Source organism: Rhipicephalus microplus, chromosome 6, assembly GCF_043290135.1.
Source record: "Rhipicephalus microplus isolate Deutch F79 chromosome 6, USDA_Rmic, whole genome shotgun sequence".
Classification (NCBI taxonomy): Eukaryota; Metazoa; Arthropoda; class Arachnida; order Ixodida; family Ixodidae; genus Rhipicephalus; species Rhipicephalus microplus.
This window is the reverse complement of record NC_134705.1, coordinates 189,651,894-189,677,291: the sequence shown is the minus strand read 5'-3', so window position 1 is coordinate 189,677,291 and position 25,398 is coordinate 189,651,894. Positions and strand designations below refer to the sequence as shown.

The following is a 25,398-nucleotide window of genomic DNA, read 5'->3' as shown; positions in this document are numbered from 1 at the left end:
TCTGTGATCCTTAAAAGCCGGTGGTTGTCTTCGCGCTACGTGCCCTGCCCATGGACATTTCTTCTTGGTTTCGGCTATGACGTTCATAATAACCTTTTGCTCTCTGATACCCTCTTCCCTTAAAGTGCCACCTATAATTTACCTTTCCATTGCTCGCTCCGTCATCAACTTAAGTTGAACCCTCTTTGTGCCGAATTGGGTACTTTTCGACCCTGTTTGGCGACGAAAATTTCAGCTTGACGCCATGGCTATTTATGGCCTCGTGCATGTTTCATGTTTGCGCATTCACTGTCATGTCAAAATAGAGCTGACAGCACGATTGAAGAATAACCATTGTTCGCAAACTTCGCGGTCGTGTAGGCCTATGCGTGCGCATGCCTTTACCTGCAGCGGACCAATGCGCATCGAGGTATCCAAGAAGAGTTGCCATTATTTGGCACACGAAGGAAGGACGCACGCATGTAAAGAAACACGTGATGAAGCCAGATCTTACTGCACAAACACGGTGCGTTAAAAAGAAACACGCAACAACTGCCAGTATCGTGGCCAGCAATCTTTTTAGGACAAAGCTTCTTAAGACTCGTGCCCGGCCATCACCACCGTCATAGCTCCCCACTGCATTCCCGCTCGCACACATCTCCCACCTGTCTCTCTCTCTCTCTCTCTTATGCTCTGACCTATCCCCTCCAACCGGCAAAAGCGCGAAACCATTGCTTCGCCTTATCGTATTCAACCATGACGATGGACGGATGGATGGATGGATATGGCTGTACCCTTTAGATCGGGCGGTGGCTAGCGCCACCAAGCCGTAATACTTAATGAACCAAAAACTAGATTTATTTTTTTTTCTTTAAAGAGTGAGTTTGAGGATTCGTACTTTGCAGTGAAGGGTTTAATTTTCACTCGTGCCTTGACTTTATCCACCAATCAGATAACCTTCTTCTAGTTAAGTCTACCCGCTTAAAGTCTATTTTGCCCTCCCTGTCCCTAAACCCCAGTGCTTTGAAAAACTCAGCGCCATCATCCTGAACTATAGGGTGAAGCCCTTTACAGAACATTATCAAGTGTTCGGCAGTTTCTTCTTCCTCTCCACACGTACTGCATACTGTGTCTACCCCTTCGTATTTGGCCCGATATGTCTTGGTTCGCAGTACTCCCGTCCTGGCCTCAAACAGTAGAGAACTACCCCGAGTATTATCATAGATCCTTTTCTTGGCAATTTCCTGCTTAAAGGTTCGATAGGTCTCTAGTGCGGACTTCTTAATCATGCCCATTCTATACAAGTCAATCTCCGTTTCCTTCACTTTCTTCTTAACCGATAGTTCTTTTTGGTTTGGCCACCTGCTGTTTTCTAAGTATTTACCAGTCAATTTCCTGGTTCGCTTCCTCCATTTTGTATCGACATTCTTCATGTACAAGTAGCTGAAAACCTTCCTAGCCCAACGCTCCTCCCCCATTTCTCTCAATCGCTTCTCAAATTTTATCTTGCAGCTAGCTTCCCTGCCCTCAAATGATGTCCATCCCATATCACCTTGTACTCCCTGATTTGGAGTATTCCCGTGAGCTTCTAAAGCAAGCCTACCTACTCCACGTTGCTTAATTTCTAATCTTGCTTGAACTTCTGATCTCATACACAAGACCGCATTGCCGAACGTCAGCCCAGGAACCATGACCCCTTTCCATATTCCTCTCACAACATCATACCTATTGTAATTCCACAGTGCCCTATTTTTCATCACTGCTGCATTCCTGTTACCTTTAGTCGTCACGTATATTTCGTGTTCCCTCAGGTACTCGGTCCCATTGCTTATCCATACGCCCAGATATTTGTATTTATCTGTTATCTCTAGCGTCACCTCCTGTATTCTAAGCTCACTACCTTCGTTATCATTGAAAATCATGACTGCTGATTTTTCCTTACTGAATCTGAAATCTAACCTATCTCCCTCATTACCGCAGATGTCCATCAATCTCTGCAAATCTTTCTTGTTGTTGGCCATTAGCACTATATCATCTGCGTACATTAATGCTGGTAGTGCCTGATTAATGAGTTTTCCTTGTTTGATTAAAGAGAGGTTGAAGCCCAGTCCACTTCCGTCTAATTTGGCCTCTAATACTTGTAGGTACATCATGAATAATAAGGGTGACAGGGGACACCCCTGCCTAAGCCCCCGTTTTACCTCTGCAGGCTTGGATACCTGTTTTTCCCACTTTATAACTACCTTGTTACCTTTATAGATATCCTTTAAAAGATTAGTGACTACATGTTCCACGCCTAGTGCGTCCAGTATTCCCCACAATTCCTCTTGAACCACGCTATCGTACGCTCCCTTGATATCCAAAAATGCTAGCCACGGGCCTGTGTTCCTTTTCTGCTATTTCTATGCAATGCGTCAGTGAGAACAGATTGTCTTCCAGCCTCCTGTGTTTCCAAAACCCATTTTGCAGTTCTCCCAGCACCCCCTCATCCTCTATTCATGCCTGCAGTCTTTCCTTTATAATCTGCATCGCCAGCCTGTAGACCACTGATGTAACTGTTATGGGACGGTAGTTGTTTATGTCAGCTTTGTCCCCCTTTCCTTTATAGATCATGCTCATCCTGCTAAGTTTTCATCCATCGGGAACTTCCCCATCGATTATTAGTTTGCTCACTGCCTCTCTCAAAGCCTGCTTAGACTTCGGACCTAATGTCTTTATCACCATAATTGGAATGCCATCTGGACCTGTTGATGTACTACTCGGAACCCTTTTCTCAGCCCTTTCCCACTCACGTTGTGAAAATGGAGCCATTGCACCACTTGGTTCGTCCTTGTCTATTGTGGTGCATAAAGCACTTCTTTGTTGAAATTTTCTGTCACTCTTGTTCTTATATATTCAATAGCCTCGTCCCCTTCTAGCCTAGCACCTTGGGCTGTAGTTATAAACCTCTGCTCTCGGCTCGTCTCATTTCTTAGGGAGTTTAGATGGTTCCAAAATTTCGCAGCTGCCTTTCTATCTTTTTTATGTACTTCTGCCAGCCACTGATCTCCTTTTCTTCTAATCTTTTCATTGATCAGAAGGGATGCATCCCTTCTACAGCTTAGAAAGGTTTCCCATTTTCTTTCAACATCATCTGTCGGTTCACCCCGCTGCTTAGCATGTCTGTGTTCCCTAGAGGCTTCCTGACATTTTGCTATGGCTCTCTTAACTTCCTCATCCCACCAACTTTTGGGTTTGTGTCTTCTTTTCCGGGGTGACTTGTCACGCGTCTTAGCAAGCTCTAGCTCAAACAGTCTAATTAGATTCGTGTAAGTCCACACTGTCTTATTATCCTCCGTGATTACTTTGTCAATTTGTTTAGTGGCTATTTCAATTTGCCTTTCTGAATAAAAATTTTGCTGTAGTTGCTCATCTTGTCTCCTTCCCACTTTCACTGCTCTTCCAAAACTTAGCTCGATACGTTTGTGATCACTACCCAGACTTCTGTAGCCACCTTCATCTATGTGCATTCCCCTGAGCTTATCATACATCCTATGTGACATCAGTGCATAATCTATCGTCGACTGTAGCCTTCCTACCTCCCATGTTATTTGCCCTTCACACTTCTCGGTACTGTTGCAAATGATCAAATCAAGCCTTTCACACATATCCATGATCATTTTGCCTGTCGGGTCAGTATACCCATCTATATCTTCTATGTGCGCATTCATGTCTTCTAGTATAATTATCTCGCACTCTCTTCCTAACTCCTGAATGTCCTTTGATATACACTCTACCATTGCCTGGTTTTCCTCTCTGGCCTTTGCTTCCGTCCACAAGTACACGAAACCAAGGAGTGTCATTTGACCTGCCACTTTCCCTTTTAGCCATAAATGTTCCTTGCACTCCTGCTTGACCCTTTGCCAGTCTGTACTTTTATGAATGAATGCCCCAATACCACCCCCCTTTCTGCTGCCTTCTGTTCTATTACAATATTCCCACACGTAGTCCAGATTGTTCGGATGTTGTTCCATGTCCCTGAGATGTGTTTATACAAAACCGTATACCATCGGCCTCTCTTCCCTTAGCTGTTCTTCTATCTCTTCCCACTTGAGCCTGTTCCTACCGCCCTGCATGTTAATATACCATATGTCTGAATTGGCTCGGCGCTTGTAGCTACGTCTATTTATGCCCCGGACTCTACCTATCTTAGATACTGGTGCCACTTTGGAATCGTATCTGTCCATACCACCTGTCGAAGAGTCTCCCTGGCTGTTTTCCTCGTTACTAGCTATCCTGCACCCCGAAGGGCTCGCTTGCCCCCAAAAAAAGCTACTGCGCGTCCTGCAAGCCGCCAGCCCACCTCATGACCTAGCCGTCCATCGAAGTGAATTCTGTCTCGTTGAAAACCACCCCACCTATGCACCTCTCTGTTTATTTCCACCACCTCAAAGCCTTTCTCTCGACTCATCCGCCATATCTCTTGGTTTGCGTTGACAACCGTTTTTTGCAGGTGGCTATCACGCACCGGTACCTCCGGTATTGTGCATATCACTACCTGTACCTTAGGAGAAGTGGCGCGCATGTCATCGACGCCTTTCGCCAATGTGGTTGCTAGTCCTGCTGTATCTTCATTTAAGACATCGTTTAAACCACCTGAAATTATCACGAGGTTTCGTCTATCAGCTGTAGTTTTGAGTTTTGCGCTTGCTTGCCTCATGACTGCTTCAAGCTTGCGTCCTGGGAACACCCCTACTGCAACCCTCTTGTCACCTTTTACCCTCTCTTTGATGGCTTCTGTGCATCGATTTAAATTCGAGTCCCCGGCGATTATCACATGCTGTGACTTTTCAGCTGGAGCGTTCTGCACCTGGGGGCTACTTGCACCTGTGACGCCGGCTGCTTTGTCACCTCCCAGCCCCACCACTACCTCGATGAAGCTGGGCCTTGCGACAATTGAACCGGCTGAACCTGTTTTTTCCAAGCTTGCTTGCTCTTCCTTCTCCACCGTTCTGGTTGCTGGTTCCCTGCTGTTCTCTCCGTAGGCCGCTTCTTTGTTCAGCTTCGCTAGTGCTTCCTCGGCGGACTTCAGTCTTTCTCCCATTGCCCTCGTTTTCTCGTGCTCTGTCGCCAACGCAGTCTCGAGTTCGGCGATTCTCATCAGCAGTTCGCCCTGGGCAACCATCATTTTCCCCATTTTTTCCTCGACCTCACATTGCCTACACTTCGCGTCAGCCTCTTCTCCATCCGCTTCTACACTTGGGTCCACTTTCAAAACCACTCCACATCCTGAACACTTTACAGTCTTTTTAACCATGTCTTTCTGACACCAATTGTCCCTATACTCGATAATTACTAAACTCGAGCCCTGCACTACGAAAAAAAAAGAGAGTCTAAGCTCTACTACAAAAATTTGCGTGTTCAATGTACGCGCACCTCCCCCACGGTGTGGCAAATGGAAAAAACAACAACAAAAAATTTCAAACACACACTCCCGCACTAACTAATAAATACTTGGTGACTGGCCCCCGAAAAAGCCGTACCATAAAATAAGTGCTACGAAGATTTCAACTGCTGCCTTATAATTATAAAGACAAGCTCAAAACATGCAAAAACACTTATCTGCGCAGTCGATCCGGAGCGCTCAAAAAACACGTCCATCCACCGTGACAGCCCGAACCGAACCATTTCGGGCTTCCACTCCTCCCAGTGATTGCTCCGTTCCCTTCTGAGTGGTTGAACGACCACTCCTCCGAGTACTTACCACTCCTCCCAGTGGTTGATCCGTCTCACTGCGCTGCGCGCGCCGCAAACTCACTCGCTTAGTCGTTCCCGCCACCGGAGAGCGCAGCAGACGCTCGCTGAGTGGTGCCCCGTCCTCGGACTCCTGCGACCGTGTCCATCTGTCCTATCTCCTCTTTACTTCCGTCGTTTTCTGTCGGTCACTGTCCCTGCGCCTCGCTCTCTCCTTCCTCTATCTATCTCCATAACTTTATTCATATCCTTTTAATCCCTCCTTACCCCATTTCTTGTGAGCTACTGTTGAGGTGTCGCACTCTGATGCAGACAGTTACGGGGCGCACTTTTCTCTTCTTTTCTTTTTGAGAATCACATAAGAATCACATAAGCCAACAGTGAGATCAGGCACATAGTCGCTTTCATCCAATTTTCAAGGACCTCCTCTTCCTCCTCCTTCTGCTGCTGCAACCACTACTACTACTACTACTACTACTACTACTACTACTACTACTACTACTACTACTACTACTACCACTACTACTACTACTACTACTCCGTCTACTACTACTGCTACTGCTGCTGCTGCCACTACTAATAACTAATTGACTATTTGATTAGCTAACTAATCAATCTACTACACTTCCTGCTACATTATTGGTATAGATATCAATAATACTTGGTACGGAACATATACCAATTAGACCAACCAGGTACTTTCCTACTGCAACAACTACTACTACTACAAGGACTACGTCCATGACCACACAGTGCAGACCGAGCTAAACGCTTCAAAAATTCAGTTCTGTTTACTACATGCATGTAGCTTTGTTTTGTTTGCTCTTGTGCAGCGGCTTTCTTACAAATTGACCGTGCGTCGTGCGTGAAGCCTGTGCAACACTGCGGATATATTCTAAACACGGCAGCGTTTCTCAATCGTACGTTGGACACCACACGCTCGGTTTCGCAGCCTTGGTGCCGCAAAGCGAACCCGGGGGAATTCACTCGAGAGGGCTGTCCTCAATCGCGAGTGGGTCGTTTGGTGTGGCGGGCTTCGGCCGTGCTGCAACCTCGAGAGAACGATCCGCTTGCATGCATGGGGCACGTCTGTACATGCACAATGCACTGGAGTACTCGATCACGTGACTACATCTGTGCGATCGTCGCATGCGGTCACGTACGCGAGCTACTATTGGCGCGCGCACGTGTGAACAAATCGAGGTTGTGATATATACGCGCTAATTGCTACAAACTGAAAAGCGAACGTGTCCGGAATATTTTTTTAAACGTTTGAGCCTAGCCTGTAAAGAGAATTTGGCCTCCTGCAGCTAGTGTTTAATGGTTATAACACGTAATCTAACCGACATCAACCGGGCTGCAAGATTGCGATTGTCCCTGCCTTCTTTCTTTTGTCTCTCAGCCCTCTGGCCAACTTAGAAGTGTGGCAGCTTGGGCTAGTTGGTATGGCATGACGATAGTTATAGCGCGAGAACAAAACGACGACACAGAGACAAGAAGGACACGAAAGACACGCTCGTGTCTTTCGTGTCCTTCTTGTCTCTGTGTCGTCGTTTTGTTCTCGCGCTATAACTATCGTCATGCCTCTGGCCAACATTGCGTCCACAGACTGTTTACGTTAGGCACGCTAATCTCGCACAAGTAAACCCAGACTATAAGAACATACAAAGACATCAGAAGCGCCCTAACAGGTAGTGTGTGTGTAAGGGGGGGGGGGGGGTGGTACCTTCGGGGATCGCCACCCTTTACTCGCACTGTCACGCTGTTCTCTCCACCAAGAGTACGACGAATGCGCTCAAAGTTCTGTAGACATTGCCGCTGCAATGCGGCAGATGTCTCGAGCTATACAATTTTCCCGATTGACTCTAGAAGTGTGTTTCGCCCTTAGAAATGTCACTTTAGAAACTCGAACATCCATTCTTAAACCGAAGAAGACGCTGTTCGTTTAGACGATGTAATGAATATTTTCATTATCCCCCACGCGTTGTTTCTAAATGCCATTTCATTTTCTGTTGGATCACTTCAAGAAAAGCAAGGAAATGGCGTATTATACAAAGTGTCAGTTAGCCTCCATTCATCCTGTATTCCATTCTGGCGCCCTGTCTCTAGCACAGTTGAAGTCTTAACGCGACGGCGTTAAAGAGCTCGTTTCGCAGAAGTTCTGGTGTCAGCGTCGGTGTCGGCGTCGTAGGTTGTGCGCGAAAGGTCATTATCTTATGAGCAACCGAAAAATCGAAAACGATGCAAATAAAATGAATGATAGAAAATGCTGAGTAAAAGTGGCGAACAAACCAGGGTCGTTTGGGTCCGAAAGGGGATCGAACCCGGGTCGTTTACGTAGCAAGCAGGTGTTCTACCACAGGGCCATCGGTCTGCTTTTGTCTTCTTTCATGGCATTCATTATAATGCGCATTCGAAATCGTAATGTTTGCTTTGAAGTATAGTGACATATTGACTCAGCGACAATAATCGCACAACTACTGCACAAGCATTAAAAGGTTTACATACATATACATACCTAGCAAGTCCAGAAAAACAGGAAAAGTTCTTCAAAAGGTTGGAAAGGATGAATGCCGCACCAAGATGAGGTGCCAGCCTGGTCTGAAATCAAGTTCTTCATGGGTGTCTTTTAGATGAAAAGCCATACGCATGAAATGCATACTTGAAGCAGTCGTTGGCTCTGTACTGCGGTCTTGCATGCGCGTTTTCCAAAGACTGCGCAGTACAATTAAAAAAGAACGTATCCGAAGGGCACTTCATTAAGACATGTTGGGAGAGGCTAACGTGTAGTGTGTGAATGAATGTTAAAATCTTTTTTAACGGCTTGTTGAAGGGTGTCCCAAAGCAGAATGGCATCTTTCCAGCTAATAAAGCAGTGTTCTATTGTCTCCGGTACACCGCAGTGACAACAGTCAACTGAAGAGACAAAAATACCCTTCTTTTGCAACCATGGTTTTACCGACAGCGCATCTGTATGAAGTTTATAAAAGGAGGTTTTTCGTATCGGGAGAAATATACCTTTTCCGGGCTCGTTTTAGTACATCATGTCCTGGAAGGTAAGAATATAATGAGCGGCAAAATGTAGGCGGAAAAAGGATTGATAACGAATCTCAATAGAGTTTCCTGCGTGATGCTATGCGCAAGTATTCGATGAAAAAACAGAATCTGAGAAACCGGTGTTTGAAATAAGTACTAGAAATAGAATATCGCTATCGCGTTCAACTCCTAAAGACAAAGAGTTAGGATTCCCTAATTTTTTTTTTTTTTAGATAGCTTCCAATCTCGAACGTCCCTACGTCTAATCAAAAGATCGGTGTAAACAGATCCGCAACATAAATATCTGCGCTTTTGATGCGTGGTGCATATTCTTCCAAATGTCTTACCAACTACTCCAAACAAACGCTTCTTGAGTTCATTATACCTGGCGTACGAAGGTCCCAGATTCTAGGACCTTGGGCATCTGCCTCAGTTGCGCAGAAAGTGACTAAAGCACTCGTACTTTACTTAAAGTCAACAAACCTGAGCGACCGCCTGTAGACTGTGTGTGCTCCCCCGAGTGTGCTCGTGATTGCGTGTACCTTCTTATCTCTCTGCAACCTCTTTTCTCCCCTTGATCTCTTCCCCAGTGCAGAGTAGCAAACCAGATGTGCGTCTGGTCCACCTCACTGCCTTTCCTTGCATCTTTATCTCTCTCTCTTACCTTCCCGCAGCTCTAGCTCCCGTGCTATTCTATGACCATGTGGAGAATTCCGCATTCTGAACCCTTTCCCCTCAACCTCACAGAAATCATGTGTGCGCTGCTGAGAAATTCGTATCCCGTTGCATTGCGCCATGTCGCACTACACACAACACGTGGCCGGCTTCCATTCGCAGGTTGCAGCGAACTGGCGCACGCAGGCAGCAGCAACAACCCCCAGGGCCCCAGAGGGGGCCGCGGGGGCGACGGCTCCCACGGGGCCACAGCCATGGACGCCGAAGGAGAGAAAGTTCTGCAGCGGACCTCGTCCCTGCTCCAGAACAAGGCCTTCACCGATGTCACGTTCATCGTGGGGCCGCCGTCGGCCTCGAAGAAGTACGTCGGACACCGGGTCCTGCTGGCCATGACGAGTCCCGTGTTCGAGGCCATGTTCTACGGCGACATGGCCGACAAGTCGAAGGTCATCCGCATCGCGGACATCGCGCCCATAGGTTTTGAAAACCTGCTCAGGTGGGCTACAGAGCAGATAAGTACACGCTCTGGGAAAATCGGGGTGAGGAGTTTTCAAGCGTATACGGACGAGACTTGTGCCGCGATAATGACTTTTTTTTTATTTAAGCCAAGTTCAAGTAAACGGTAATTAGTGCAAAAACGTTTCTTAAAGAAATGAATAGTGGCAAGGCTTGGAAGGTAATTGGGTGAAATAAATCCTTAGAAAAACTTACAATACTCAGCCTATATGGGCACATATAAGCCCAGATTTTCCAATAAACGAAAATTAAATAAAACGGGGTGCATTTAGCCGTGCGGCTTCGAAGCACTGCGAAATTATCCTGGGTAGGCTGCTTCACGGCACAAGGATCCATACTACGGAGAAATGTCCTTTAGAGGCGGGTTACATCGAACGTTCAATTCTTGGATGATCGACCGGAGTGCGTGTAAGCCATCTTGAAAGGATATAATAGCGATAATCATCAGATGACAAAAATATGATGCTCAGGATAATGATCGTCAGTGCTGCAAACGCTCAACCAGTGAAGTTTGAACGTTGATTCGTAGGCACTGCTGTGCGTGTAGTAGCCACTTGCCGGTTTAAACCAAGTGTCTCAAACTCGTCACCCCGGCTGGTGGGCCGCAGAAACGAAAATTCAGTCTACCGCAAGGGCCCAAAAATGGGAAAAAAATGAGAGCATGGAGGTTGAACGAAATTTCACCTAAAGTTGCCATTTTGTGGAACGCATCTACCCTATCTTATATATGGGAAATTTCTGAAACAGTCTTGACGTCTCTATTCGAGATACATGACGATGCTGATCTCTAAAATTATTGAAACCTGGAAGCTGATTCTAAAATGTAGAGTTTTCGTTCCACGGTTAAGTTTTAGCATATGAAAACAGCTTGTGATGCCGCAAGCAACAAATTCTTGAATCCAGTAACATCTGTGTTACCCACGAACTACTTATTAAAAAATTTATTAATGGGAATAAAAAATCTACGCGCAGACCTTGGCTTGTCGCGGGCCGCTCGCGACAAGCCAGCAATCTGCAAATTTGAGACGCCTAGCCTATACCCTGTTTCAAATTGACCCACTCCCGCGCAGGTACGCCTACACGGACAACCTCAAGCTGCAGACGGTGGACGACGCGATGCTGACCGCGTACGCTGCCAAGAAGTACATCCTGCCACACCTGCTCAAGGACTGCTTCGCCTTCATCGAGAAACACGTGACGCCGCAGACCGTGTGTCAGGTGTTCGAGTTCGCGCAGGTCATGGAGGCCTACCCTCTCGTGCACCAGTGCCTGAACATCATCGACCGGCAGACGTACCACGTGCTCACGTCCAGCAACTTCCCAAACATGGCGCTGCACACGTTGGAGACCATCGTGAGACGGAAGTACCTCAACCTGTACTCGGAGTACGCACTCTACTCGGCAGTGGTTCAATGGGGACAGGAGGAGTGCTCCAGGAGGAACCTGGAGAGGGACATGGACAATGTGCGCGGCGTCATCGAGTCCGTGCTCCCACTCGTTCGTTTCCTGGCGATGAGTCCCGAAGAGTTCTGCAAGGGTCCGGCCAAAAGTGGACTACTGACCAAGGAGGAGTGCTTCTCAGTCTTCATGAACATGGCCATACCGGGAATTGTGCCCCTGCCAAAAGGTAACAAAATGTCGCACATTCCCTGTGCATTCGGCTGAGTCGACTAGGAGGCGAAAGCCGCCATCTCCCTTTTGTCCTCAGTCAACTGCATTCATACGAAACGTCTCTCCCTCTCGCAGGCGTCAGCATGGAGGGTGCCAAAAGGACGTCACCACCCGAGCACTTCGTGGCGCGACGCTACCAGGCCGTCTCCTTCCACGCGCCGTCGCGGCCGCTGCGGCTGTTCGGCCTCAAGTTCGTGGTGCCCACGCGCAACGTCTTCCTCGTCGGAGTCGGCTTTCCCGTGCGCCAGGACCTTGGCTCGTACAGCGTGCGGCAGCCCAAGTTCGACGGCCAGCTACGATGTAGCTACAAGGTTCAGGAGGACCGGCGGGAGAGGGAGGAGCTGGACGTGTCCTTCACCCTGGCCAAGGACAAGGACGTGCGCATCAAGTTCAAGAAGCCCATCTTCGTTCGCAAGGGTCTCGAGTACGAGCTCGAGCTGCAGCTCAGCTCGCTCATGAGCGACGACGTGATCGTACCGTCGCTCAAGAACAGGAAAAAAGAGGACACCGTCGAGGGAGTGACGTTCCAGTTCTCGGCATTCCAGAGGCCCCACATGTCCAACGTCCTGGAGATACTAGAGTTTTCGGATTTGCTGTTCTACTTCTGAGCACATATGTGCTGTTTCGCCTTTGTTTTAGTGACGTCACCGCAAAAACGTTGTTGCCCGATGACAAAACAGCCATGACGTCACTGAGTGCCCTGGTATAGTAACCGGAGAAGAAGTACCTAGACCTCGCTTTCACAGTTGTTGCAGCTCGAGGTATTCCTGCGTATTGCCCAGACGATTCTGCGTGTCCAACTGACGCAATAGCTGTTTTGGTGCGGAACATTGCACGTAGGCGATGCAGTGAGCTTTCCCGAAGAGACAGTCCTCGAAAGCGAGCTGGCGCTGCAGTGTTTTCGCGAGCAGCACCGAGCTATGCTCATGTTTTACAATTAGAACAAAGCAAAATGCCTACATTGAAAGCTCTGTGTATATGGCTGTCTAGAGGCCAACACGCCAGACATCACACGATCCTTCCGGATTACTGCGTTTTTCTGGTCATGGACATCTACAGGACGTGCGCAGTGCTTTAGTTGTAATGTCTCTATGTGAGACGGCCGCGTGTGCAATCTGAGTCGGTGTGTACCGACGCTTGCCGCCGACTGCGTATCGCATTCATCTCAACGCTATCGCTATACTGTATACAATGCACATATACCACGACGAGTACCGGTGCAGCTGCGTGGACAGAGTATAGATAGTTAAACCCTGCATATATGACCACATTGAACTGGTGGCAAGATTCAACAGCTTTTAGTCAACCTGCGAATTATACGAGACGCCCTAATCAATTAAGGTCGAAGCTATATACAGCACTGCTCGAATAGGCATCGTATAGATTTGAGGTGGTGCTGACACAAAAATTTGCAGTTTGTTGCCTAACGTAAAATGAAATTCCGAGCCCTCAAGAACCTGCAAAAAGATGCTGGCAAGCGTAAGTGTGAGTATAAAAATGTGTTGCACTGTGTTTTTTCAACGCTAATTTGTGTTCCGACAGTGACCTGGCGTAACAACACTATGAGCTTCTCGTCAATTGCTCGCTCAAGATATCACAAGCTTTCCAGGGCCACTCCATTCTTTGTCCCCGTTGGTGACGCACAAGAGACCATTCCGCGTGTTTTGGCGCCTGAAGTGATCGCAACTAACCATATCCTAGTACTCGAAGTCACCAGAACTGAGACGATAGCCTAAAGCCACGATAGTGTGAGCAGATTTGCCATTTAATTGTCAGAACAAAATACCTCATTAGCATTGCAAGTGGGTGAAGTTTCCTCGGAATGTTTGTACGGCGGAATCGACATCTCCGAAAATTGGTATGTTATCTATATGTTAAACTTTATTCAGGTCCTGAAAATCAACCCTCACGTTGACGCAGCTGGCTCCCGCGTTGGAAAAGTAACGTTTAACCTGTACCATCGTATCGTGCGCCTTCTGGACGGCATGTCCTGCATCCACTGTGAAGGACTCTTTGCTATCGGTCTCTTTACTTGTCACAGTATCTGGAATTTGGTGTCAGTACCTCTCTCCCGAATCGAGAATGCATGGGTGTCGAAGTTTTCTCTTTCCAGCAGCCATATTTCATAGACTAGAAAACTATTGTGTTTCGTTTTCTTGCGGCACACATGTTCCTTAGAGTGCACCCGCGATGCGTGCGCAAGGAACGCAAAAAGCATAGGTTCTGTACCCATAGAAATGGAATTTGAGCGAGAAGCCTGCTTGTACCATTTACCTGGGCTATCATATCTTAAAATCCTTTAAATGGTCTCCAAGTATATAGCCTTGCAGCGACGTAGACGTTTTCTCTCGTTACAAATGACTCTGCAAGAGACCTGAACGTTCAACATTTCCTTGTTTTTAAAGGCAGCATTGCCTTCAAAGCCATCCCGTTGTCATGAATCCGCACGTCATATCAACTACTTTCTAGTCTTTTCTTGCTGCTTGCGCTGACAACGACATCATATAGTACATTTCGCAACGTAAAGTTATTGTTTTCATAACACCCACTGAAGGTAATGCGCACCAGCATCCCCGGGTGAGCATTGCACAGTTCATCTGTCCATCTACGTGTCCTTTGTATTAAAGACACCACACTTGAATAAAAGCTTCTGCCCTAAAAGGTATTCAACGTCCAAGCAATATATAACGTCAGTTTCAAATGATTAATTGAATTTATTATAGCATTCGCACGTAGATATATAACACAGACAGTGTTGACCATATTACCGCTGTACAGCCGTGTAGGCGTATCTTAGCAGATTTCCAGATGAAACACTTCAATGCTGCCATTAACAACGAGCATCTGGAATATTTAAAGCACATCATTTAAGCTGTGTAATTACTATATAAGTCGCCGATAATTTCAAAGATTTTCTTGTATAGGGCACGTGTGGCGCTACAAAATGTGGTATTACAAGAGGAAAAGTTCAGAGTGACGCTTTTAGGTCATTATAAGAACGCTATTAAGTCTCCACCAGGCCTCCACCAGGCCTCCACCAGTCTCCATCAGGCCATTATAAGAACGCCTTAAGCCTCCACCGAATCCATCCTGAGAAATAACGAACACCCCGCACTCAAACCAGAACCCGTACAATGCACGGCGATTTGATAATGCATGACCTACGAAATCGGTCCTCGGCGCACGCTTCCGCATCTCGGAGGCTGAGCATTAAAGCTTTCGGCGATTTCTGCAATAGTTACCTGAGAACAATTTGTTCGCTCAAAGACGCGGTGTAAAATTATCGCTCCTAAAAGTGCCCTGCAACACTTTTTCAAGTCGTGATCGTATGGCACCATTGGAAAAGCTTATTGCCTCACGAATCAAGTGCCGCAAGAAAAAAGAAATGTTTAGAATAATTCAAGTACGAGCGGAGCTAGCGGAATTCATCGCACGCTTCACGCACTTTTTTCCCCTTTCCTACGAGGGAGCGCGCTAGGAAGTGGGGGGGGGGGTGACAAAAAAGGAAGAAAATTCATTCGTTCTTTTTTCCCCCTTAAAACGCGAAGCGTATACCCCTGTCACACGGGCACCCGTGAAGACCGTTTAACTCCCTCGTCTTTACGGCAACGAAGATGCGGTTGGTGTCACACGGCCACCCTTACGCAAACGAAGGTGAACGGAGTATTTCGCAAAGGACGTTCAACGATCTCCCTTCACAGCGAAACGGGGTACTCTCGTCCTCAGCAGTCTAGAGGTCAGAGAAAAATTCTGAGCACCAAGTGGCCGCAGTGAAAGAATAATACATTTTAGCAATATTAAACGTTCTTTCGTTGTAGTACTCATTCCCAACCCGTGTTTGTTTACAATATTTACGCCCGCCAGAGTTCACTTACTCTCAACACCGATGCCCTACACACCGTGCCTCGCGAGTCGGGCCGGCCGGCGCCAGCCGATCAACGTCATTACCAGCGCAATATCGCACCACTTCCTCACGTCGTTCGCTGTGTCACTCATAGCTGAAGAACACAAAATGTGCGCTCACGAGGCAAGGAAGCATAAGAACTTTCGTACCGGGCATGTACACAGGCAACAGAACAATTAAAAGCACAATGTGGCCAGCGTCACTAGCAGCATTGCTACGTTTAGCAAATGCATTTTTATTTGAAATTATTTTTAATGGTTTGTTAGTGCTTGTTTAATGGTTTGTTAGTGCTACTTAATAGTGCTTTTTTTTGTAAAAACCGCATAACGAGGATTCACAAAAAAATCAATAGGGATCAAATTAGAATACTTCTCCGAAAATCAAACAGCGCTAGCTGAGCCCCCTCGCGGCAACTGTTACAACCTTGTCATGGCCGAGTGACACTGCCACAACTCCTTCTCCGTCGAACCCCCAAGGGTAGATTCACGTTGACGGTGTTCAACGGAGCTTGGTGGTGGCCGTGTGACAGGGGTATTACTTTCAATGCAATCGCGCGCGTACGCACGGGTGCGTGGCGCCATCTCGTGAAGGCTTCTGTAACAATGCAGCTTTCGAGGTTCAATCAGGCAATGGCAGTAGACTTTGTGCTTATAACGTGGTCGTTTTGATTATATGGCACGATTTGTCGGGATAAGAGGGAACAATATCTAACTTACTTGGAGACTTATTGGTCATTTCCGGCCATGTGCTTTGCTATAATGTTTGGGTCACGGGTTATTAGAAGCTTCGACTACTACTAATAATAATATTCCAGGTTTAATCTCCCGAAACCACCATATGATTATGAGAGACGCTGTATTGGAGGCCTCCGGAAATTTCGGCCTTCTGGGGTTCTTTATCGTTCAGCGGTTTCGCCAGAATAGTTTGTTTCATACGAACTTTTGAACATGTGTAAAATGAACTCTTGCGTTTCCAAAGTGGAATTACTATAGTGACAGCAGCCACATAGCCCGGATCGCATGTATGGCTGTCGTATATACGATAACATAACATAACATGCTCTCTGGTAGATGTTTCCGAAAGCTCACACAGTTTGAATTGTTGCGCGTGCGGTCGGGTCTAGTTGAGAAGCTTGTAGAATTCAACGGTTAGTGAAACGAGTGTGCGAACGGCAAAACGTCTGTGCAACTCGCCTTTGCGAATTCTTACGCGCTTAGCGGTTGAAAGAAGTGTCGCCTTTGCGCGTGTGTTTACAGTAGGCTTCAATTTTAAATAGAACACTCGAGTAGTGTACGTCCTGTCCGCATCCGGTTCTCAAAAAAAGCACAGTGACGAAGACTTCGCAGTGGAAGAATATTACGTTATTAGTCCTCGCTCTTTTTCACGGATACATTTGTCATGCGCGGACAATGTTCTCGTAGGTTCAGTTGCTGGCACCCCGCAGGGTTCCCGGAACAGCACAGACGCTGGCTCGAGTGTCCCCTTTAACAATGTACCACACTGTACGCAAGCCGTCGTCAATTGAGTGACGGGTCATGCAGCCATCACTACCTGTGCACGTGTAGTATTACAATGAGACCGATGACCAATCTGTCAAAATGTTGACCAATAAATTACCCTCAGATCTTTGTTAGTCTGCGTATTGTCTGACTGTCTGATATTCCGGGATATTGATACTGTTGAAGAAGTAGCAGGAATATTTTTTCAAGCAGGCTTACACGTTTGCATATTCTACTTACACGTTTTATTCATCTATTGCCTAAAAGGACTGTCTACCGTCCTCCACTTCTTTTCTGTTTTGTGTCGCAATAATAAGCCTACCATCTACAGTATCTAACAATGCAGCGCTTTCTCTGTTAAATGTGTAGAATTTTTTTAAAACAGAAATTTTCTATCTGCATTTGGTAAACACTGGCCGGTGGACTTGATGACGTCTCTAAACGTCACTAAACTAAAAAGCCAAGCTAATCTTCCTCTACTCGTAACAACGCGTAAAGTTAAGCGCATGTGCTTGTTTCATGAGTTTTATCATTCACGCATTGCTATGACCGTCATTGAAGAAGTTTACCGTCACTCTGACCGCATCAACCACCCATTGGCTGTTTACCCAGGAAAGACCCTCGCCTCTGCCCATCATCAATCTTTTTTTTTTATATCGAAACAGCAAAAGACTGGAATGATCTGCCAACCGACGCCGTTGTCATCTCCAGCCCCATCCATTTTCACGAAGCAATCGAAGACATTATGTGCTAAAACTCTTTACTGACCACCAATGACATTGTTCACAATAAATACCCACCCCTCATGTAAAACACCTGAATAGGGGACTTTAAGGTATGATAAATAAATAAATAAATAGATTGTACTGCCGGTAAAAGTCAAAAAATGAAACCGCGTGCAGTTTTTGCAGGCTTCATCCACTTTTGCTTATTAATGAAACTAATACCTTAGTGGTCGTCTGAAACACGCAAACACTTTATTGTTAATCTTATTAGCGGCGGTGGACGCCGTGCTCACATTTCTCCGCCATTTGCAGGCAGGCATGCCGGCAAGCGAACACACTGCCGGCAGCGCGACCGGGCGCCTATTCGAACTCGCTAGAAAAAAAACAAAGCACAAATTTCCTTCTCGCGAAACCTAAAGCTGCCTCATGAGTGTAAAATACGATCTCAAGTTCTACATATTTCTTTTCCAGCAAAGTTAAGCGGCAAAGCAAAGTTGAGTTTAAGAGCATCTGTGCGAGAATTTCTTGTGCTACCAGTCGATTAACCACATCGCTGTTGGGTGACGCTAGCGGTCATTTTGCGTCGACTTTCAACACCAAGTTAAAATTATAATTCTTTTTTTTTATGGGACAAAAGCATGGTCGTAGCCGCCGAAGTGATGAAGGATCTTCTCGTTAGCGCCACAACCAGAATTTTTTTTCCCCGAGCGGGACAGTTCCTTTAATTTTGGTGGGTAAGTGCTTTTACCACTTCTCGACTTTCGTGCTTCTGGCTCAAAGGGACGTAATAAAATAATACGAAATTAATTGTAATAGCGCAATACAAACGCTGCAACAGAAAAGGGAAGGCAAACGCAGGCCTTTCTGTTATGTCGTTTCGTTGCGCTATACTTACGATGACTATTATCAAATTTATGCACGGTGCCTGTTATTTTTGATGTGCGTAGTAAAATACTGCCATATAATAAACTTATGTAAAGAACCATAAATAAGTGGTTGAAAGAATGTTTTCTATTTCTTTTAGGGGATCAGATACCAAATTTTCTATGGCCAGTTGTCGGTCCATTTATCGAATAGGGACGCTAAGACAGTTGTGTCTACATTTTCAATTGCATTAAGGAAGGTACGCTTCCGCGTGCCTTACAGTGTCCCCGCCATTGTCGTCATCGACAAAAAACTACGAGGAAGCGACGGAACTGGTGACGTAGGTGTGTATATTCCGATGTACCGAGGGTCCACGTTTTGCATGTGCTTCTTTGCGAGGCACACACTCTCAATGTGACTTTTATCTATGTTGTACAGGTTATATTTGCCCTCGATATCTTGTACACAATGCGTGTGTAGCTATGTCTACAAAGGCTTCAACTGTTTATTTAGCCTTATAAACATCTGTCGGAAAACGTTCAAGAGAGGCGACGCACTGAAAAATCATTATCTTCCTCGCTATCTAACACGCGCGAGCATTAGATTGCAGTGATCTTAGTCGGCGCTTTTTTTTTCTATCTTATACACCGCATGAGCAGTGCTCGTCCTGATTAATGGTGACTGATAAGCGGAAGAAGGCTTGTGCACACAGCGTTTGTAAATGTCCTCACGCAAGAAAACGATTGATTTTATTGATATCATAACAAAGTTCTCACACTGAACGCAAACTGCACACGTAATAACTGTACCATTATACACATATCCGGAATTCCAACAATGCCGGCCGAGCTATTCGACATAGAGACAGGAGTAAGACGAGTCAGTATACTGCGACCTTATCTATAAACATTAAAGCAATCGACAATCTGTAGCTCGCGAGGCAATAACAGGCAGCCCCCCCCCCCCCCCAAGGTTCCAACCCTTCTTGCCCTTCCACTTTCTAGAAAGCCGACATGGAACTTTTTACTTCAACTGGCTTTGGACGGGAACAAGACAAGATAAAACTTGCGTTCTTGACACACCGTTACCGTTGAACAAGTCCATGACTTTCCGCGTCTGTCGGTGAACAACCTCGATAGAAGTATTCGTGAATGAACTAAGAGTGTTCAGTAGCAGGAATCGCATTGTAATTGCAACCTCGCGACATGCATGCTACGAATAAACATGGCGAATCCACTCCCCCCCCCCCCCCCCCTGCCCACTCTCGATTTGCTATCCGGCACATGCCGTGTCGTCATTAGGCAACTGATGGGCTCTATATTTCCACCTGCGTTGTATCGCTAAAAAATAAGTACGCCCTAAGATGCACCGTCAAGCTCATGAAACTTGCAGGAAGCGATGCGGTAAGTATTGTCCAAAATCCACATTAGCCGCATCATACAACAACCCAAGTTATGCACTGCCGTAAAAAAATAAAAAAAATCAAACTTGTAGGGCCTTAGAACAGGATACCACCAAGCGGTTGGTGCTTAAGAACTGTGCCACCGAATTCGATACCCCGATCTATTTTCTGCGCTACGGTAGACTGGCCGGTGGTCTGCCACATAACTTTTTATAAATACGCCTTTAAAAGAACGCTCCTATATATACTAAGACTGCTGCGATCACACTTGGAATAACCCAGCCGTGTTAAATCGCCTCGGCCTGCTCGAACACATCGCTGAAATTTCTCACCGTTACCGTTGACATGCGACCGTTGATAATCACAAACAGGAATTCGGACACTTCCAATTTTTTTTGTTTGTTCTTGTTCTGAGAATCTTCTCAGGATCGATTTCTTGGTGGGACCAGTCCGGTGAAACCGTCCACGCAACAAAGCAGGCCTAAGCATGGTCGGTCGTAAACCACAACGCCGTTTGTAGATGGCAACACTGAGATGCTCGAATGGCCTGGAATATCGTGCCGACGTCGACGTAGCCACGTGCGGGCGAGCACGACGCCTTCCTCTCCTGCGCTATAGTGCACGTGCGCGCAGAGCAGCTCCGGTAGACCACGCTCCAGACGCACCAGGAAGTCCACGACTGCTACGTTGCAGACACTCGCGGTAGTGAGAACGCACACACGACGCAGGCTCTTCACGTGCGACAGAGTCTCAGCCAAGGAAGGACGCAGCATCACCCCGCGGGCCACCAGCGTCAGAGAAGAGAGTCGGTGGTTGGACGCGAGCAGCTTGCCGAGAACCTTCGGGCATCGCGTAAAGTCGCCGCACTTCACGTTGTCCACGCTAATGCTGAGTCTCGTAACTCGACATTCGCGGAGGAACCTGAGATTGCTGATCTGGGCCGTCTCGTCGATGGTCAATTGCATCAGCCTGGTTTCTTTGTGGACAAGCTTTAGGCTGCTTCCCGTGAACCGCAGGGGACGCTTACAGGCTTCACACTTACGCCCGGCGCCGTTTACGGTAGGAACGGACCTGACATCGAAACTCTCGAGCAGTTTGCATCCCTGAGCAAGCCAGGCCAGGGAGCGCTGGAGATTCGCGCCGCACGGCGGCAGTGACAGGGAGCGTAGCGAGTGCAACGTTGATGCCACGAGGTGGCAGCAGTCGCAACCGATGGAGAAGTGGCTTGTGGAGAGGTTAAGTTCAGTTAGACGAGAGACAGACGCGTCGAAGAACTGTCTCATAGGTTTCTCGCTGTTGCGGGGCACGGCCGAAGAAGGAATCGAATTCTCGTTTGGTGTGAGACTGGGCACGTAGACGACAGTCAGGCGTCTCACGTCCTTCCACGACTCTGGTTTAGACGCTGCCTCTTCGAAGAGACTGGCAACTCGCATGTTGCCCCGCACTATCAGCGTGACTTGCTCGCGGCCACCAAGAGCGACCTCTCCGTTCACCACGTCATCAAGCCTGACCACGTTAAACCAGGGCTCGGGTTCCTGCGGCTGGGAGACAACGCCGTTCCACTGCCAAGCGATGTTGTAGAGTATCACGGGAAGCCGGCTATCCATATTCGGAAACAGTGGCATTTCGAAAGTGCACTGGTAGGTTTGAAGAGTGGGAAGGTGATCGGCGATCGACGAGGCAGCACGTTTGTCTGGGACGAAGTTCGCCGAGCCATCATCGGCGTCCAGCTCGAGATAGTACTCCGTGCAGACGTTGTGCACGTGCAGGTGACACAGATGCCGGCAACGCTTCAGAAAGCTGTTCAGGAACACGACGGTCGCGTCGCACAGGACCTTCTCGACGTACATTTCGTTTATAGAAGGCCCCATCCCCTCGTGAAGGCGTTCAATGCGCCAAACGTCCAGGCTGTTTTCGTACCTGTAGCGGCTCGAGTCGTACAGCGTCCACTCCACCTTCTTGATGCTCTGCAGTAACCGACACAGGTGGCGGAAGAGTTCGTATGGCTCCACGACGCAGTTGACGCAGTACAGCTCGCGGAGGTTGTAGCAACGTCGGGTGACGTCGATTATCGCTTTGGAGGGCAGCGCGATACAGTTCGTCAAGCGCAGCTCTCGGACACCCAGAGCGAGTGGTTCGCTCCGAGACCGCTTTTCTGGGACTAGTTTCTCGCGCTCAGTCAGCAGGAACTTCTTGAGAATTCGCTCGTCCGCTCCCTGATCGAAGGTGACACTCCGAATGACGGCGGGGCTGAACGCCAAATGCTTCCACTGCGGCACTGCCTCTGCCAGGTTCAAGAGAGACTCGATGTCCAGGTGCCGAAATATCTTCGCCCACAGTTCCGGAGGTAAACATGGGACGAAATCTGAGGGTACACATGTAGCCTGCGACGCCGCTGGAGTCGACGACGTCGCTTTCCCGTGGCACTTCGGAACCCAACTTGATAAACTTTTAAGCCATGCTCGTATCAGGGCGTAGAAGGTAGCCATAGCTAACGACGCGTCTTCGACAAAGTGGACGAGACGCCTCGTTTGATGTAGGGAAGGCGGCGGAGGCCGAGGTGCGCCGACGACTTGACGTTTCTGTCGGCGACAAAATTTTTTGGCACTGAAGAGAAAGCTACGGAGGCGGAGCTTCTACACATGTAGCACTACACGAAGTAGTCCGTCGTGGGGCGCCTCTCGTCACGCCATGGAAAGTGACGGGGGTGCACCATCAGCGTTTCATGTACACGCAGCCGTAGGTTAGTGTTTGAGGTGCACGTAAACAGGCGGGACTTTCTCGCGTGTTCAAAAAGGCGAAGTCACAACGAATGAATCGAAATAAATACGACTATCTTAATTGTGGGAGCTGCGTCCTGTCTCAATTAAATAGCTCCACGCAGAAAATAAAGGGGAAACTTCTATATTTCAAAGTGAAAATACGGGCGCTGTTGTGGAACTACATTCACTGGCGGTATAGGATGCCCGCGATTTGGCTCTGTAGCCTTTCCCTCCAGTGTCAAGAAAAGTTGTCGCCGAGTTTACAGAGATACGACAAGTTTTTGCGCCGACTAAGGCGCTTGCTCTTCTCCTAACAGAAAAGATAAGTGGTCAAGACAGTTAAGATTAAAAAAAAATACACTTTTGTCTGCCACCCACGTAGGCCAGGGGCGAATCCAACCACAGATTTTAGGCGAGGGTGGTGGTAGTCGCTTGAAGCACAACTGGTGAGAAAGAGAGGGGGTCCCTGACTACTGTCTTTAGTAATTATTTATACTTTTTAGTAGTTTTTATACGTTTCTTTAGTATTTCTCTATAGTTTAGTAGGAAGGGCTCCGGAAATTTCAGCCACTTGGGGCTCCTTAACGCATGCCTAAATCTAAGCACGCGGACATCTATCTATATGTCGAAATGTGACCACCGCGGGCGGGATTCGGTACCGCGACAGCAGTCGGGCGCTGTAACGTCAAAAACCACTTTGTCAGGTGTAGCAGTTAATTCAGATTCCAAAGCATATCTATAGGAGGTAAGCAGCAAGTTTACTCTCAACATTCTATACTTCCACGAACACACGTGCACCCACACCTTCGGTCTGCTCGACCTTAGCGTGTTATCGATTTTATAAGCCTTAGTTTAGAGTACAGAGTCCGACATGGCATGCCTTTTTATGCTGATGACAAAAAAAAATGGCAGCATATCCACGGGGAGAATGATGGAGAGTGGGGCGAAACATTCGTCCGTCCATTCGTTCTTGCTTCTATACGTCCATGCGTCCGTCTGTGTGACCATCCGTGCGTCCATCCATCCGTCCGTGCGTGCGTCTGTTCATGCGTCCGCACGTTCATCCCTGCGTTAGTCCATGCATCCGCCCCTGCGTCCATCCGTGCAGCCATCCGTGCGTCCGTCCATGCATCTGTCTGTGTGTCCGTTCGTCCATTTAGTCAACACTCCAAGTACCACCATCTCGCATCTTTTCATCATATATTCCGCATATAGAAGCACCGCCATTCAGCGGACATTCAAAGAACTGAACGAGGGGAGGCACACGCACACTTTCTTACGGCTTGCGCTTCGTGTCTACTTCCCACCTTTAACCACCACGAGTTCATGGCATATATAGTTCACTGTATTCATGGCACTGCGGTCCAACGCTCGCTAAACCTTTCTAAAACCAAGGAGGTTACGCCCAGCGAGTATAACGTAGAAACCCTTTCTTGTCAGATAGTGCTCAATGTACATGCCAATGGCTGCTAATTGGGAATGAGAGACAGGAGAATTCGGCTTTTAGATAACGCGCACGCTGCGAATTTTTTTATTGTTCAACAACGCACAGGAGAAATCTCCCACCGGCACCACCTTGCAGGTCAAAGCGTAAGACATGTTGCGTACTACGACGAGAGACGAACGGGTGTCGCTATAAGAAGCTTCGCCCCTTACAAAAAAAAAAAAAAGAAACAAGGCGTGCTCATCCTTGGCTGTTCCGAAAGATTCTTTCTACTCCCGCCGCGCGCGCAAAACGTCTCGGGAGATGTGTGGCAGCTTGGGCTAGTTCGTATGGCTTGACGATAGTTATAGCGCGAGAACAAAACGACGACACAGAGACAAGTGTCCTTGTCCTTCGTGTCCTTCTTGTCTCTGTGTCGTCGTTTTGTTCTCGCGCTGTAACTATCGTCTCGGGAGACTTTGAGCGTCATTATTATTAATAGCATTATTCCTCACTGAAGGGAAGTATGTGTAGATGCGAAGCAGCGGGCGCTCAGGGGTCTGTCCGCGCGCGACCAGCCCAGCCGCAACGCCCGTGCCGAGACACCACCGACGCCCTACCGTTCTCCTCTGGGTCAGCGCTACACACCAAGGGAAACGGACGGTTGGCGCGCTCGTAACAACCACAGGCTCTGCTATACCATTGCGGCGAGGCCGGCCACACTCACCGCCACTCACCGTCAGAAAGAGTGGCAAGAACGAGGACCATACCGTTCACCGTCGCCCGGGCGGTACAACTTGCCGCTACGCTGGTCGTTTACAGCACAGCCCGTAGCGGGTCGCCTTAGAGTCTGCATCTTTCGGAAAACTGAGGACGGCAACCGATGGAGGTGCGGTCGCTGTACGACGAACTATACCGAATATCTACCGACGACGACGCCACGACGAAACCTTCGGCACACGTCGATATCCCTACGGAACCTTAACATCGAAACCTCACGTACCGAAGACGACCTATATCATGCATGGAAGCATCGGAACAAGCCGACGCAGCCGTGAGCCGACGCCACGACTAGAAACAAGAGTGAATGTGAAACCTGCGAGCCTTTCGAAGTCAGGAAACGGGGCAACTTATCGTGTTTGAGAGAGCCCTCAGTTTTGATTTGATTGATTGATATGTGGGGTTTAACGTCCCAAAACCACCATATGA

General features: G+C 47.7%; 2 protein-coding genes across 2 annotated transcripts in view; one reads left to right on the top strand and one right to left on the bottom strand.

The window, feature by feature from the left end:
* The window catches only part of LOC119167891 (BTB/POZ domain-containing protein 3), a 72,385-nt gene extending 55,238 nt beyond the window's left edge, over positions 1-17,147 (top strand). The window contains exons 2-4 of the mRNA XM_037419374.2: positions 9,586-9,919; positions 11,010-11,566; positions 11,686-17,147. Of these exons, the coding sequence (XP_037275271.2) occupies positions 9,586-9,919; positions 11,010-11,566; positions 11,686-12,218 (1,424 nt within the window). The 3' untranslated portion in view covers positions 12,219-17,147. The remainder of the gene's footprint in view (positions 1-9,585; positions 9,920-11,009; positions 11,567-11,685) is intronic.
* LOC119166967 (sulfotransferase 1B1) overlaps positions 1-25,398 on the bottom strand; it is a 157,572-nt gene that overhangs the window by 114,980 nt on the left and 17,194 nt on the right. The window lies entirely within an intron of this gene.